The sequence below is a fragment of the Vulpes vulpes genome, chromosome 12, assembly GCF_048418805.1.
Source record: "Vulpes vulpes isolate BD-2025 chromosome 12, VulVul3, whole genome shotgun sequence".
NCBI classification, from domain to species: domain Eukaryota; kingdom Metazoa; phylum Chordata; class Mammalia; order Carnivora; family Canidae; genus Vulpes; species Vulpes vulpes.
In genome coordinates, this window is record NC_132791.1 from 105814205 (window position 1) to 105831493 (window position 17289).

At 38.1% G+C, this 17289-nt stretch overlaps 1 protein-coding gene across 5 annotated transcripts in view; it reads left to right on the top strand.

Annotated features, from left to right (window-relative positions):
• ZBTB44 (zinc finger and BTB domain containing 44) overlaps positions 1-17289 on the top strand; it is a 62521-nt gene that overhangs the window by 23049 nt on the left and 22183 nt on the right. For all 5 annotated transcript variants that reach the window (XM_072729318.1, XM_072729322.1, XM_072729320.1 and 2 more), the window contains one exon: positions 15512-16585. In XM_072729318.1, the coding sequence (XP_072585419.1) occupies positions 15568-16585 (1018 nt within the window). In that variant the 5' untranslated portion in view covers positions 15512-15567. The remainder of the gene's footprint in view (positions 1-15511; positions 16586-17289) is intronic.

Sequence of the window (17289 nt, forward strand, 5' to 3'; positions counted from 1 at the left end):
TAGCCTAGGCTTTACTTTTCTGGAAGAGCCAAGCACAGAAACTTAGGTAAGTTCTAATTTGTTAACATCTTGGGTCTGGTCTGGACAATTGATAACCCTTCTTTTAAGATTTTATTTGACAGAGAGTACACTTATGTATGGGGGGGGAGGAGACAGACTACACTGAGCAGGATCCCACAACCCAAGCAGAAACCAAGAGCCAGAGGCTCAACTGACTAAACCACCGGGCACCTCTCCAATTGTACTGATGTCTGCTCTATTAATTTCTTCCTTCTACCTGTGCTTTGGTTTTATTTTGTTCTTTTCTAGATCTTCTAGATCTCTGTGGAAGCTCTAGATTACTAATTTGAGACTTTACTGGGTTTTTTTTATTGGAGTTTGATTTTGCCAACATATAGTATCATACCCAGTGCTCATCCTGTCAAGTGCTCCCCTCAGTGCCCATCACCCAGTCACCCCAATCCCCCCGCCCACCTCCCCTTCCACTACCCCTTGTTCGTTTCCCAGAGTTAGGAGTCTCTCATGTTCTCTCACCCTCTCTGATATTTCCCACTCATTTTCTCTCCTTTCCCTTTTAATCCCTTTCACTATTTTTTATATTCCCCGAATGAATGAAACCATATAATGTTTGTCCTTCTCCGATTGACCTACTTCACTCAGCATAATACCCTCCAGTTCCATCCACGTTGAAGCAAATGGTGGGTATTGGTCTTTTCCAATAGCTGCTTACTCGTTTTTTGACACAGGCTTTTAGCAATATGAATTTCCCTCTAAGGGGTTCTGCACCCAATTCCAATGTGGTGGATGGTGGAAGAGGGGGGTGGTCCCCCACACCAACAAGCAGTTCTCTGACACCAACTGGGTATCCTACAATTTAAGTCCATTCTGACACTGTCTACACAGAAATGGTGTCAGATCTCACCAGTTAAGAGGTCAGTACTGTAAGATGGTCTCTCTTTCCCACTCTCCAGTTTAAATGGCAGTCACAAGCCTGCTATACTGTATCTGTCACCTGTGCTTCTGATTAACCAGTTACACATTAGAGATTCCAAAAAACCCCTTTCGTGGTTTAGAACTAGACCAATTCTAGTTCTCTGACAGAACTCAGAGAAACATTTTACTTCTAGATTACCAATTTATTATAAAAGGGTATATAGGGATCCCTGGGTGGTGCAGCGGTTTGGCGCTTGCCTTTGGCCCGGGGCGTGATCCTGGAGACCCGGGATCGAATCCCGTGTCGGGCTCCCTGCATGGAGCCTGCTTCTCCCTCTGCCTGTGTCTCTGCCTCTCTGTCTCTCTCTGTGTGACTATCATGAATAAATAAAATCTTTTAAAAAAATGGATTTAAAAGGATATATAAGTCAGGAACAACCAGATGGAAAAGATGCATAGGACAAGGTACAGGGAACGGATGCAGAGCTTCCATGCCCTCTAACAGCGCCACTTCTTTAAATCTCTACATGTTCAACAACTCAGAACCCTCAAACTCCTTCCTTTTGGGGTTATATGAAGGCATGATTACATAAGCATGATTGATTTCAGCTTCCAGCCCCCCAGGTTAGAGAAGGGAGATTGAAAGTTCCATCCCTCTAATCACGTGGTTGCTTCTGGCAACCAATCCCTAGTGTACAGTCTGAAAGCTAACTCATTAACATAACAAGGCACCTGTTTGCTGCCCTCATCACTGAAGAAATTCCAAGGGTTATAGGGGCTCTGTGCCAGAAATCAGGAAAAAGACCAAATATATATTTCTTATTATAAACCAGAGTATCATACTCTAAACACTATTTTAGCTGCATCCCATTCATTTTTATATGTTCGATTTTTGTTCAGGTCAGCATATTGTCTAACTTCCCTTGAGTCTTGCTCTTTGATGGATCCATGGATTAGTTAGTAGAAGTATGTTTAATTTTCAGATGTTGAGATTTTTTTTTAATCTTTCTTGTTAATTCCATTAGGATCAGAGAACATACTTTGGAAACAATGTGTACTGTGTCGTTACCAAGTAGAATGTTCTATAAATGTCAGTTTTATCCAGTTGGTTGATGGTGTTGTTCATTTCAGTATTTTTGCCTATTTTTTTTTTGTCTACTGGTTCCATTGATGACTGAGGCAAGAGTGTTAAGTCTCCAAATAAAATTGAGGACTTGTGTCTTTCTCTTTTCATTTCCTTCAGTTTTCTCTTTGTGTATTTTGAACCTCTTTTTTAAGGTGTATACACATTTAGAATTGTTTAGTCCTTCATGAATTGACCAACCATAGCTTTCTGCTGATTAGTGTCTGATTTGTGTATGTTTTATCCAGCCTTCTCCTTTTAACCCACCTAAAATGTGCTTGAAATGAGTTCTTGTAGACATAATATATTTGAATAATTTTTTCTGTCTCTTTTTAATCCGATCTGACAAGTTTATTTGGTGTGTTTAGGCCATTTACAATGAATGTAACAATGAGTGAGGTTGATAAATTGGGCCTCCCTTCTTTCACCCATCCCCCGCACTTATGGAACCTTTTGTATAACTCATTTTAGAATACTGGGACCCCAGTCATCCTTGCCCCAGCTCATGAAGTGATGGTTCCATGCCAGAGAAGTCAAACCTAGTGAGCCTCCAGTTGCTATTCCTCCTCCATCAAGCACTCAGCTCCTAGAGCAGGAGTGGTGCTGGGAGAGGAGCTTGCCCTTATCTCCATTTTCTGCTCCAGAGCTCTGTCCCAGAGATTTTGCCGGGGAGGAGAAGCAGGCCATAAAACAGATAGCCCCTAATCTCCTCAGAAGAGCTGACTTTGTTCAGAACACAGTGTATAGAATTTCAAAGCTTATAGGTGCTCTCAACAACAGTGGTAGTTCTATTGAAAGGCAAGAGGACTGTATATCTAATGAATATACAATCTAAACTGTCTGCCGGCTGGTCTACAGGAGTGAACCAGAGAATAAGACCTCCCTATGGTCATAAGTATCAAACCAAGTATCTCAGAAACTGTTTCCTCCAAGGGACCACAATTTGTTCAGATTAATCTATAGGGCAATTTATGTCCCCCAAGAGTGTTGAAAAATAGTAATTAGTGAAATTTAACATCTGAGTGTGGTAAGAGAAGGAGCCCTACTGATACCACTATAAATCCAGGGTAACTATTGATATACCCAAGGATGCACCTCCCTGAGGAGTAACATCAGAAACTTACCACTTACTATTATGGGTACTGGGGTAGCAGATAGCAGAGTAGAGGTCACTTAAAATATCGTCTGGTTAATCGATGTCAATCACAAATACCAGGAGGTGGGGTGAGGGAATAGTAACTGGAGTTGCTACAATATATTATCCAATTTGTCAGTTTCCAACAAAAAAATTACAAAGCATGCAGAGAAACAAATTGATGGCCAAAACACTGGGGGGGGGGGGGGGGTGGGGAGGAAACAACACAAAAACTGCTTGTGACAGAGGCACCTGGGTGGTTCAGTCAGTTAAATGTCTGAATTTGGCTCAGGTCATGATCTCAGGGTCCTGGGGTAGAGCCCCAAGTCCCAAGTCTGGCTCCCTGCTCAGCCGGGAGTCTGCTTGTCCCTCGGCCTCTGCCCCCCACTACTCTCTTTCTCAAATAAAATCTTAAAAAAAAAAAAAAAAACTGCTTGTGACAGAGACTAGATGTCAGATTTAACAGGAAAAGACTCCAAAGTGGCCATTTATAAGTGTGTTCACAGAACACATGGATTAAAGAAACCATGATTAAAGAAGTAAAGGGATGTATAGTGACAATTTTGCATAGAGGATGCCAATAGTGAATGGAAATTGTGAAAAAGAACCAAGTAGACATTTTAGGAGTACCTGGGTGGCTCAGTGAGCTAAGTGTCTGCTTTTGGCTCAAGTCATGATCCTGGGATCCTGACATCAAGCCCTGCCTTGGGCTCCCTGCTCAGCGGGGTGCTGGCTTCTGCCTCTCCCACTGCCGTACCCCCCCTCCCACTCGTGCTTTCTCTTGCTCTATCTTAAGTAAAATCTTTAAAATATATATATATTATAAAAGGGCAAAATGAATAGAGCTATATATGACTAATGTTTTTATATATCACTGGTATTAAGCAGGGAGAATCTGAAGCTGATTCTGATGAGTTTAAGATTTCTGGGGTAAACTTTGGAGCAACTATTGAAAATATTTAAAAAACAAAAAAATGTTGAAGTTAGAGTACTACGTTAGAAAATACTTAATGCAAAAGAAAGCGCAGGAAGAATAATAGACAAAAAGACATAAGACATACAGAAGGAAACAAAGTAGAATAAAGCTAATATTAGTAATGTTAAATGTGAATGGATTCAGCAATCAGAAGGCACAGATCAAACTGGGGTGAACAAACATGATCTAGCGATATGCTGTCTACAGGACACACACTGGAGATTCAAAGGTGGATACAGATGGAAAGTAAAAAGGGATAGCAGAAAAATAGATTATACAGACGGCCGCTACAAGAAAGCTGAACTGGTTGCACCAGTAGCAGACAAAATAGACTTCTACACAAGTTACCAGAGACGTTTTATAATGATGAAAGGGTCATTTCATCAGGAATATATAACAGTTATAAGTTATTTATGTACTTAATAACAGTCCCAAGATATATGCAGCAAAAATAGAAATGAAGGGAGGAACAGACAGTTCAGCATTCATAGTTGGAGACTTTGGTATACTGCTTTTAATAATGTATAGACTAGCTTTTCAGCATCACCAGAAAATAAGTACCATAAATCAGCTAGACCTAGAAAGCATCTGTATAACGGCTCTAGAACACTACCCAGCAACAACAGTAAAATATATGTTCTCAAGTAGCATCTGGAACTTTCTCCAAGATAGACCATATACTAGGTCATAAACCAATAAAAAAAAAATTCTAAGATACATTTATTTGAGAGAGAAAGCACAAGTGGAGAGGGAGAGAGAATCTTAAACAGATTCAGTGCTGAGCTGGGAGCCCATCTTGGGCCCCGTCTCATAACCCTGAGATCATGACCTGAGCTGCAATCAAGGGCTGGATGCCTGACTTCTATTGCACCACCTAGGCGTCCCCATGAATAAATTTTTTAAAAGTTGAAATAACCCAAAGTATGCTCTGAGAACATAGTGGCATGAAATTAGAAATTAGTAATAGCAGGAAAAAGTTTAGGAAACTCAAAAATCTGTGAAAATAGTCACTCCTAAATAACCAGTGGGTCACAGAAGAAATCAAGTCAGAAAACATTCTGAGATAAATGAAAATGGAGATACAACATACCAGAGCTTATACACAGCAGTAGCAGTGCTTAGATGGAAACGTATAACTGTAAATGCCTATGTTAGAAGGAAGGTGCTAGAGTGACACAGTTGGTTAAGCATTGGACCTTTGGTTTCTGCTCAGGTCGTAATCTTCAAGTCGTGGTATATAGTCGTGGGATATAGCCCTGCATCAGGCTCTGCACTCAGTGCAGAGTCTACTTAAGACTCTCTCCCTTTAACCCTCTTCTATCTCTCTAAAATAAATGAATAAGTCTTTAAAATTAAAAAAAGGGGGGGGAGATTTCTAGTTAATAACCAGTCTTCCACCTAAAAGACACTGGAAAAAAGAATAAACCTAAAGGAAAGAGAAGAAATGAAATAGTAAAAATTATAAATACAGTGGGGGCACCTGGGTGGCTCAGTCTGTTAAACGTCTGCCGTTGGCTCGGGTCATGATTCCAAAGTCCCAGGATCCAGCCCTGCATCAGGCTCCCTGCTCAGCAGGGAGTCAGCTTCTCCCTTTGCCCCTCACCCCACTCATGCTCTCTCTCTGAAATAAGTAAAATATTTTTTAAAATTATGGGGGCATTGGGTGGCTCAGCAGTTGAGCATCTGCCTTTGGCTCAGGTCATGATCCTGGAGTCCTGGGATCAAGTTCCACATCAGGCTTCCTGCAGGGAGCCTGCTTCTCTCTCTGCTTGTGTCCCTGCCTCTGTCTCTGTCTCTCATGAATAAATCAGTAAAATCTTTAAATAAAAATTATAAATACTATGAATAATGAACCATCAAAAACGAAATTAAGAATATAGTTCCATTCACAACATCAAAAAGAATACTTAGAAACTTAAACAAAGAAATGTAAAACTTACAAAATATTTTGAAAGAAATTAAAGATGGTCTAAATAAACAGAAAAATAGCCCTTGTGTATGGATTGGAAGGTAAAGATGTAAATACTCCCCAAACTGATCTACAAATTGAGCACAATCCCAATATCCCATCTGACTTTTTGTAGGAATTGATGACCTGATTCTAAAATTCACATTTTATAGTTGCGAGGAACCCAAAATAAGTAAAGCAATACTGAAAAAGAACAAATTCAGAAGACTCATCCTTCCTGATTTCAAATTAACTACAAAGCAGCAGTGACCAAACCTGGCATAAGGGTAGACATTGAGCTTTTACTTCACACCATATATAAATAAATAACTAAAACAAAGACCTAATTATAAGAAAAAAAATTATAAAAAACCTGTAGAAGAGGGGTATCTGGGTGGCTCAGTCAGGTAAGCATCCAACTCTTGATTTTTTTTCTTTTTATTGAAGTTCAATTTGCCAGCATATAGTATAACACCCAGTGCTCATCCCATCAAGTGCCCTCCTCAGTGCCCATCACCCAGTTACCCCATGCCCCCCGCCCGCCTCCCCTACCACTCTTGATTTCAGCTGGGGTCATGATCTCAGGATTGTAAGGTTGAGCCTCACTTCAGTCTCTTCTAGATTCTTCCTCTCCCTTGACCCCTCCCCCTCCCTGCTCACATACACACACACTGTCTCTAAGCATAAATAAAATCTTTAAAAAATAAAACAAAACCCTCTGGAAGAAAACATAGGGGTAAATACTCAAGATGTTAGATTTGGCAAAGGATTCTCAAATATGACACCAAAAGCCCAAGCAACAAAAGGAAAAAATATGTTATACTTGATCAAAATTAAAAATTTTTGTGCGATTGAAAAAAATTTTGTGCTTCAAAGGACGCTATCAAGAAAGTGAAATGACAAGTCACAGAATGGAAGAAAGTGTTTGTAAACCATATGTCTGATAAGCAGTTTGTAAAATATGTAACAAATTTTGCAGTTCAATAAGATGACATGTAAGCCAGGTAAAAATGGACAGAGCATCTGAATAGACCTTTCTCCAAGGGTTATACAAATAGCCAGTAAGCACAGGAAGAGATGCCTGACATCATTAGTTATCCGGGAAATGCAAATCAAAACCACAATGAAATACCACTTCACACCCACTAAGATGGCTAGAATCAAAATGTCAGAACACTAAAAAAAATCTTCGAATTACACACTTTTAAAGGGGTGATTTATATGGGATGTGAATTATATCTGAAGCTGGTTTATAAAATACATAGTCATATTACATATTAAAAATAATTTGATATCAAGTAATCAGTAAAAAATTTCCAATTATCTCATAAATTTTTTGTTAATTCATTTCAAATTAGATACTCCTCTACACAGTGATTGATTCATAAAATCTTTTAATCTACAAGTTCCTTATTTTAGTTCCTCTCTTATCTCTTTTTTCACCTTGCTGTTTATTAGTTTAAAAATTCAAGTCTTTTGTCCTATGGAGTTTTCTCACAGTCTAAATTTTGCTGTTTGCATCGCAGTGGTGTAAATTAACCTGTTTCTGTCACCTCTGTATTTCCTGTGAATTGATAGGGTCTAGAATTTCATTTAGTCTCTTTTGGTATGTCTTACTGCCCTTTTTTTGCCAAGTTATAAACCATTAATGATCAGTACCTCTTCATTTGGGGATGGGGGCTTTGCTGCAAAATGGTTATCTTGTACTTCTGATATTCCTTCTTCATTTATTAGCCAGAATATTTCTATGGAGAAAACTTCCTTCATATTGTTTGATTACCCAAAAATACAATTTGTATTGAAAAGCCAGGATGAATGCTGCCTTCTTTCCTGTTTTTTAAAACCAGTTTTCAAAATAATTACTTGTTTCAATAGCATCTTTAAAAGGTGATAAATTAGCTTTGTTTTTTCTTGGCAATGTCAGATGAACTCATGAATTTTTTTTTTTAAAGATTCTATTTATTCATGAAAGACACAGAGAGAGAGGCAGAGACACAGGCAGAGGGAGAAGCAGGCTCCATGCAGGGAGCCCGATGCAGGACTCGATCTCAGAACTCTGAGATCATGCACGCCCTGAGCCAAAGGCAAACGCTCAACCGCTAGGCCAAACAGGCATCCCGTGCTCATGAATTTAAACATGTTTCGTGTATTTCAATTTATGTTCCATTTTTGGCCATCGGGAACCTCCACACATTGACTTTTGACGCACTCCTAATAATCTTTGATAGTTTCTTTGCTACCTGGTAAGATGTTCCAGGTGGACATTTACTGCCCTCAAAATGCAATCAGCCATTTCTCTAAGGAGCCATGGTTCCTTTTAGTGGGAAATATTTGAAAGCCAGTCTAGGTGCTAGGGATATTCATTGCTTGAAGATTAATTATATTATGAGTTCATACTGATATTTTTGATTCAAATTTAAGACTATAAATTCAAATTGTAACTTTTTCTTTGCCTTTAACCCCTAATAATATAAATAGGCACCAAACCAGATAGAAATTTTATGATGTATGTTTATCCATCCAGTATTTCACAGACTTTTTTTGTGTCTGTCATGCTAGGTACTGGACAAGATCAAAAGATAAATTAGGTACTATAAAGTGTTTTCACTAAATCCTTCTGCTCTGTCTGCTCTGAGCTTCTCACATCTTGCCTTCAGTCTTCCCCATACATTCTTTAGATGTCTTTAGTTCTAAAAAAAAAAAAAAAATCAACAGAAGGAGATTTATCAGTGACTTATGTAAGATCCAGTATTTAGTTCCACCCCTAACCTCTTCCCTGAACTCCACATCAGAATGGGTAACTTCATATATAATTTTATACGAATATTTCTCTCTAAAATTTTTCAAATTTAATTTACCTAAAACCAAAATATTCTTTCTCTTCATCGTTAATCCCTACCAAAATCATTCTTCCCCTTTCATTCTCTATCTTGTTTGGTGAAAACACCATCCACTCAGTCACCCCTGTTGGAAACCTAGGGTCATGTTATTCTCTCCTACCCCTTTTACCCCATCCCTGATAGAAGATCATGCCTAGGTGGTTTTATATCCTAAATTTTTCTTAGATCTATTTTCTCTATCCTCAGTACCACTTAGTTTGATCCTATTTTATCATACACTCATACTGTTGAATAGCCACCCTCAAATCTACACTCTATATTGCCATCAGAATAACCTATACTACTCCCCAATGGCTACTCACATATTGAATAAGATTTCATTAGTTCCCAATAAAACAAAAAAAGATCTCATTAGGTCCTTAGCATGGCATAAACAAACATAAGTGGCCTTGAGCAGAGTTATTAAAGTCTCAATTTCCTTTGTAAAATCAGATTATTATCATCTTACTTCATGGGTGATAATATATCTACAGCTCCTAATCTTAGCATCTGCTCTGTGGTAGACAGTTACCCAGTACAGGCAACTTCATATATTTCTACCTGAATACTCCTCTTAGAGGCATCTCAACATCAGTATGTCCCTTTCCTTAACCTTCTTTTCTGTCTTTGGTTTAAGTTAGGATATAGGATGGAAATGAAATTATCTCAGTTCATTTTTCCCATAATTAAAACTTTGTTAGTATCATTGGGAAAGTTAGTGTTCAGTTTTAAATGTGGCTGGATATTTAAACGTGCAAATTCTTGTTAAATATTGAGTCTTCCCATCTTCCCAAATTACTTGCAAGATTAGCAGTCTTCATCACTTTTTCTTTAATCATATGAGTCAGGCATCTTATTTTATATGCTTATAGCTACTCCATTTGTTTTGTTTTGTTTAAGATTTTATTTACTTGAGAGAGAGAGCACGAGCGGGAAGAAGCAGACTCCTCACTGAGCAGGGAGCCGGACATGGGGCTCCATCCAGGGATCTTGACCTGAGCCAAAGGCAGACACTTAACTGACTGAGCCACCCAGGCTCCCGAGCTACTCCATTTTAATCCAAATCCTTGGATAATTTTTATCAGCTAATCTCTATACCAAAATATACATACTCAAGATGTACTCTGTATCATGTAAGAAATAGAGTAGACATGAAATTTGATCTCCATTTTACTTATTTCTCACTTTTTCTAGGGCAGTAGTAACATTTATTGAGTGCTTACTTAATGCCTGGAATTATACTAATTTAATCTTACTATCTTGAAAGTGATTTCCATTATTCCTGTTTTACATACGAGCAAACACGCATACAGAGATGAAGTAACTTGATTGAGATTTAATGCCTCACTTGTAATTGGAAGAGTCAGCATCCAAAACCTAAAATTTGTCTGACTTAAGCCATTTTTATTTTTATTTATTTATTTATTTTTAAAGATTTATTCATTCATGATAGAGAGAGAGAGACAGGCAGAGACACAGGCAGAGGGAGAAGCAGGCTCCATGCCCGGAGCCCGACACGGGACTCGATCCCAGGACTCCAGGACCACGCCCTGGGCCAAGGGCAGGCACCAAACCACTGAGCCACCCAGGGATCCCCGTAACTTAAACCATTTTTAAAATAACAAGGCTATATACCTTATTTGCCAAAAACTTTTCAACCCAACTGCAAAACAACAACATGGGATTTAGCAAGTATTGCTTTCATAAGCAAACATGCTATTTCATCAGTGATTTGGAATAAAAGGTAGGGGTGGGTGGGAAGGAAACTGTTTCTGAATTACTAGTTCACATTGCAAAGTATTACACAAATACATTTTTTTACTTTTAAGTACTGTGTGACTTCTATGTTAGTAATTGGAATTAAGTGATATTTATCTTTATTCAAGAATTTTGAATGAGCTCCAAATTAAATATACATACATGTACATCTAAATCTACACAGGTGGGGGAAGTGAGATGTTTAATAGAATTATGTAATTGATAAAAATTTCAGGCTATACTTTCTAGCTTCTAATCTATATCAATATTATATATGACTTTTTCAAATCGTATAATTTCATTGTAAGTTTTGTCACAATGTACGATATTGCAAACTTCCAAAATATATTGATCCATGTAATTTTTTATCGTAGAGTATGTCATGAGACTAAGTTTCCACAGACATGTATTGGGAAATGCTTATAATACATGGAGTACAAGACCTTTCTCGATCAAATCTTCATCTTCCTCTCATCTTCTGCTATATCAGGCTTTGCAGCTTAGTTCTTGAACAAGCAGAACTTGTAGAAGCAACTCATAGTCCATTTTATTTTTGTCTTCTCCGTTTAAATGTATTCTGTGGTTAGTTTTTCCTCCAGCTTCTTGAAGGTCAAGTCTTAATAACTTTTCTGGCTACTTTCAGGAAATGAAAGCATTATTTTCAAGAACTAATAAATTTAATTCAGTTAAAGGTTTCCCTCCTTTCCCACTTCAGTTGTACTACAGGTGTTTAGTAAAAAATGAGGTTCTCCTGGCTTCCTTTTTCTTTCTGTTTTTGGCCTCTTTGGCCTTTTATTCCTCTTCATTTGCTAACTATGGTTTCTGGTCCCTCCAGGATTGAGAGAGGCAAGGCTTGAGTAAGAAGAAAAGGTCTTTAATACTAGTAAAAGGAGCAGCAGCAACAGCTAACGTTTATATAATGTTTATTTTGTGCTAAGTACTCCACTTTACGTATAGTAGATCAGTTAATCCTCACAGGCTCTGAGGTAGGTTCTGTTCTCCCTCTTTTACTGTTGAAGAAGGTAAGGCACAGTTTCATGACGTGGCCTAAGGTCACTCAGCTTTATAAACATGAAAAGCAGTACTAGGATGCAAACCCAGCACTCTGGGAAGTCCCATCTCAACCACTCCTGTGTTGCTTTTATATACTGTGGGAAATGGTAGGCATACTTCCTAGTCTTGGCCAGAGGTTTTTTTTTTTTTTTGGCCAGAGTTTAAATCACACTTGTACCCTTTCAATGTTTTCCAAGTGTGACATACGTTTTCCATAGACCTAAGACAAAGAGCAAACATGTCTCAACCCCTTTCTCTTGCAGAAGAGTAGGAGGAAGTGTGGGATGGGGTTTGGAACTCACAACACACTGATCACTGTCTACAAAAATCCTTTTGTAATATTTAACTCTTTGAACATTGAAGGTGGGTGTAACTCAAGGTTGAAAAATAGTTTTCCACTACCTTATTGCATAGGTGTCCTTACCACTCAATTTTGGCCAGCAGTATATGTTTGAACCCTCTACACACCAGGATTGATGGTTTCATTTTAAGACCACGTTGCACATATTCTCCAAATGCTCTTTAATTCCTTCCCTTCGTACCTTTGTTCATGCAGATGGTCCCTGGATTAAGACTGTGTCACTTGCTCTGAATCACATGATCTGCATCAAACCAACACTCTTGATGGCCAGGCTTTTAAAGAAGCTAGTTTACTGTGGTGTAGCAGAGAAAGAAAAACATTATAGATAGTCCTTCCATTTTCTTCTTTTTCATCTCATTCCTGTGAGAGAAATCAGCAAATATGTTGAACAGTGGTTTGCTCAAACCAACTTTAACTGCCTAGTGTGTTGTGATTACTTGTCTTCCGGAAGGGTATATGAAGAGATTTATATTTGAACTCATCTCTGATAATGATCAGGGTAGTGATTTCAGTGGCTTTACCTGGCTGTCTTGGCACAGGGCTTTATGTCTTTTATCCTTTCTGTTGTGTTATCCCAGATTGATCATTTTGTCTTCCCATATTTGAATATTCAGTGACCTTATATTTATTCTACTAGAAGTCCTTAAGTTTTTTTTCCTCTTTCCCCTCTATATACACATTTATCTGCATAGAACATTCAAAGGGATGTTTATCTAATGGATTGTTTGTTTGAGCATGTCCTCTGCATGCTCATTTTTTTTTTTAAGATTTTATTTATTTAGAGAGAGAGAGCCAGCGAGTATGAGCAAGGTAGAGAAGGGCAGAGGGAGAGGGAGAAGCAGACTCCCCACTGAGCAGGGAGCTAGACACAGGGCACCATTCCAGTATCATGACCTGAGCCGAAGGCAGACGCTTAACCAACTGAGCCATCCAGATGCCTCTTTACTTTAAAAAAAATTTTTTTTAACTCTGGTATAGTTAGCATACAATGTTATATTAGTTTCAAGTGCATGCTCACATGTAGAATGTAGTACGGCACCCTTTAACAATTTGCCAGTACATACATTGCCCAGGGAGGCACATGAGGATGGTGAACACTGGCTGAGATTATGTGTGATCCCATGATAACCTGGAACTCCTTTCTGCTTTATTACCTGGCAGAGTTCTGCTTTCGTTAGGCCCTATGCTCTATGATGCCTCCTCTACCTTGTACATTCAGAATTAATTGTTTCATTCATTGCTTTCACGTAGCACAGCTGCACATTTTGTAGTCTCGGTTAGGAACATGTCTTTTTCATAAGGACTGTAAGCTTATTTAGGTCAAGAACAATTACTTGTACTTGTGTTCTTCCCTTCACATAATAAAGTGCCTCACATTGGGTGAATCCACTGTTAAATTTTCAATAATGTAAGCAAAATCAGTTATAATTTGACTGTTAGAAAACTTGATTCAGTCATACTAATACTTGTGCCCAAAACAAGGGAGGTAAAAAATAGTGAAGTTAAATCCTACTGTACCTATCATATTTCATGCATAGGCATACTAGACCTGGGAACTGGTATTAAAGGAACATTGAAAAGTAGAGGTGGTTAAGAGAAAGGATGTTAATCAGATTTTAAGGAGCACTTAAAGGGATTAGGGATGTTTAACTTAAAGAGAAGAAACCATAGGAAAGAGTGGCATGTGATTGCCATCTTAAATTTTTTAAGGCAAAAAAAAAAAAAAGTTTTTGAAGGCTTTTTTAAGGGGAAAGAAAAAGTAGACCTACTCTGTATGACTTTAAAGTTTGAACCCAGAGTACCTGAAACCCCAGTGTTGTAGCAGTATGCTGGGGGGATTTTCTTTGTTGTTGTTTTTTTTTTAAGATTTTATTTATTTATTCATGAGAGAGAGGCAGAGAGACACAGGCAGAGGGAGAAGCAGGCTCCACGCAGGGAGCCCGACATGGGACTCGATTCCAGGACTCCAGAATCACGCCCTGGGCCAAAGGCAGGCGCTTAACCACTGAGCCACCCAGGGATCCCCATGCTGGGGTTTTTAAAGAAAAAAAAAATTGGCTTAATGTGCAAAAAAAAAAAAAAAGAATAAATACCCCTAGTCCTACCAAAGACCTCATATTCTCTTGCTCCTTGTGTGTGATGTGGATACAAATACTCTTTCATCACATTTTTCATCAAATTGTAATAGCTTCTAAGTATTTCTCCAAAGTGGATTTGTTTTATACTTCTTTCAGTACTCACAATAAAAAAGTTATTTACACAGATAAAATAATTGACATATATAGTTGTTTTTACACTGGAAAAGTACTGTGATCCAAGTCAGAAGACCCAGATCATAGCTTTGGTTGTCATTCATTAGTCATGTAACTTTTTTATCTAATGGATTCGCTTTTTTATCTTAGTATTAAGAGACTAATATGAGCCTCCCCGACTTCACATGGCGAGTGTAAAAAGAGGTTAGGAGAAAAGTACTACAAAAACTCAAGCATTTTTAGATGTGCTAAATTAAAACTATTTGAGAATGTCAGTTTCTTATATTTTTAGTAAACGTGAAATCTGATAAAGGCAAACTGACTTCTTTTTTAAGGGAAAATCCATTCAGTTGATTGATTACTAACCATTATTTAATAAGTTTATTTCCAGACAGTTTGTCGCATTGTATTAGGAACATAAACAACAACTGCTTTCATTTGTTGAGCATTCACAAAGCACCAGGACTGTGCTAAGCATTACTATCTGTATTGTTTTGTTTAATCCTTTAACAACCGTGGAGGAATTGTTGAGGAAAGAATCCAGGCCTATCACATTCTAAAACTTGAAATCATAACTGCCTATATTTAATCATTTTATATTCTAAAGGAAGCAGCATTGAGGTGAAGAGGGCGGGCTGTGGAGCCAGCCTGTCTGGATTTGAACTCACCTGGGTCTGCAACTTAATAACTTCCTGACTTTAGCAAAATAGTTAACCCTTTTCTGTTAAACAAGGTTAATAATGTATTTATTGACAATAAAATCAGCTAAATTGTCAAATGGGAAGCATTTAGGACAGTGTTTGGCACAAAGAGAGCACTCTGTAACTCTATGTAATTGTCCTATACAAACTATTATTATTTAAAACTATCCAGCTCATTAAAACAGTAGCTCACAGACTCCACTGATTGGAGTAGAGAGTTTGGGGAAATGTAAGGAGAACATATTTTAATATATTCTTTCCCTACCTTAAACTTTCTCACTACCACCCTTCAGCTTTTTTATTTAGCACAGTGGCCACATGAAAATAATGTAAATCAACTTCTGTTTCAACCACTAACCCATCAATTAATGCTTATTTTATGTATTTTTTAGGAAATTTCTGATTCATTTGCATCCTTGAAGAGCATCTGTAGAAGAGGAAGGAAAAGATGGGTGTGAAAACATTTACTCATAGCTCCTCTTCCCACAGCCAGGAAATGCTTGGAAAGCTAAATATGCTGCGAAATGATGGACATTTTTGTGATATCACTATCCGTGTCCAGGACAAAATCTTCCGGGCACATAAGGTGGTACTAGCAGCTTGCAGTGATTTCTTTCGCACCAAACTTGTAGGCCAAGCAGAGGATGAGAACAAGAATGTGTTGGATTTGCACCATGTTACAGTGACTGGCTTCATACCCCTTTTAGAGTATGCTTACACGGCCACTCTGTCAATCAACACAGAGAATATCATTGATGTTCTCGCTGCAGCCAGCTACATGCAGATGTTCAGTGTTGCCAGCACCTGCTCAGAGTTCATGAAGTCCAGCATTTTATGGAATACACCCAACAGCCAACCAGAAAAGGGTCTAGATGCTGGACAAGAGAATAACTCTAACTGCAATTTTACTTCTCGAGATGGAAGTATTTCCCCTGTGTCTTCAGAGTGCAGTGTGGTAGAAAGAACGATTCCTGTCTGCCGAGAATCCCGGAGAAAGCGCAAAAGCTACATTGTTATGTCTCCTGAAAGTCCTGTAAAATGTAGCACGCAAACAAGTTCTCCCCAGGTATTGAATTCTTCAGCTTCCTACTCAGAAAATAGAAATCAACCAGTTGACTCTTCTTTAGCTTTTCCCTGGACATTTCCTTTTGGAATTGATCGAAGGATTCAGCCTGATAAGGTTAAGCAGGCAGAAAATACCCGGACTTTAGAACTACCTGGCCCATCTGAGACAGGTAGAAGAATGGCCGATTATGTGACTTGTGAGAGCACAAAAACTACCTTGCCTCTGGGTACTGAAGAAGATGTCCGGGTCAAGGTAGAAAGGTTAAGTGATGAGGAGGTCCATGAGGAAGTGTCTCAGCCCGTCAGTGTGTCTCAGAGTTCACTGAGCGACCAGCAGACAGTGCCAGGAAGTGAACAAGTCCAAGAAGACCTTCTTATTAGTCCACAGTCTTCCTCTATAGGTATAGTGTCTTCTGCTTTTCATCATGCTGTAAAGTCCATTTGAGCATTTTTCAGTACCTTTTAGATAAAAGTTTTGTGCTGGATCCTATAAGAAACATGAAAAAGAATAAAACACAATAACTGGATTTTTAAAGATGCTATTAGTACTGTATGTATATATATGTGTGTGTGTGTGTATATATATATATATATAATGCATTGGAAAAGAAAGAAAATAGTTGAACAATTTCTGACAGGTCAAAAGCAGATTATGTTATATATGAATTGTGAATTATTTTCAATGCAGAATATACCAGTTTTTAAAAATCCAGTTTGTATTTTATTCTTTGTCAAAATATTTACTGAAAACTTTTACTCTGTGCCAAACATTGGGGATATATGATGAAAAAAAGCATAGTCCCTGCTGCATCTGAGGATTTAATAATCTAATTGAGAAAGCAGATGTGTAAATCAGTGATTAGTACTAGGCTAGAGATACGAACAAAGTATTAAGGGTCACAAACGAAAGAGCAAGTTAGCGCTATATATTTGAGCTGGATTTTAGTAAGTACAAATTTGCTCAGGAGAGGAAAGGACTTTTTTGAAAAAGAAAAGCCCAGAGGTATGGAAAACCATTGCATTTTCTGGGAAGCAGCAAATTCAGTTTAAAATGATGTGAATAAACTATGGTAACCTGCAAGTATTGGAAATAATGAGAGAGAAG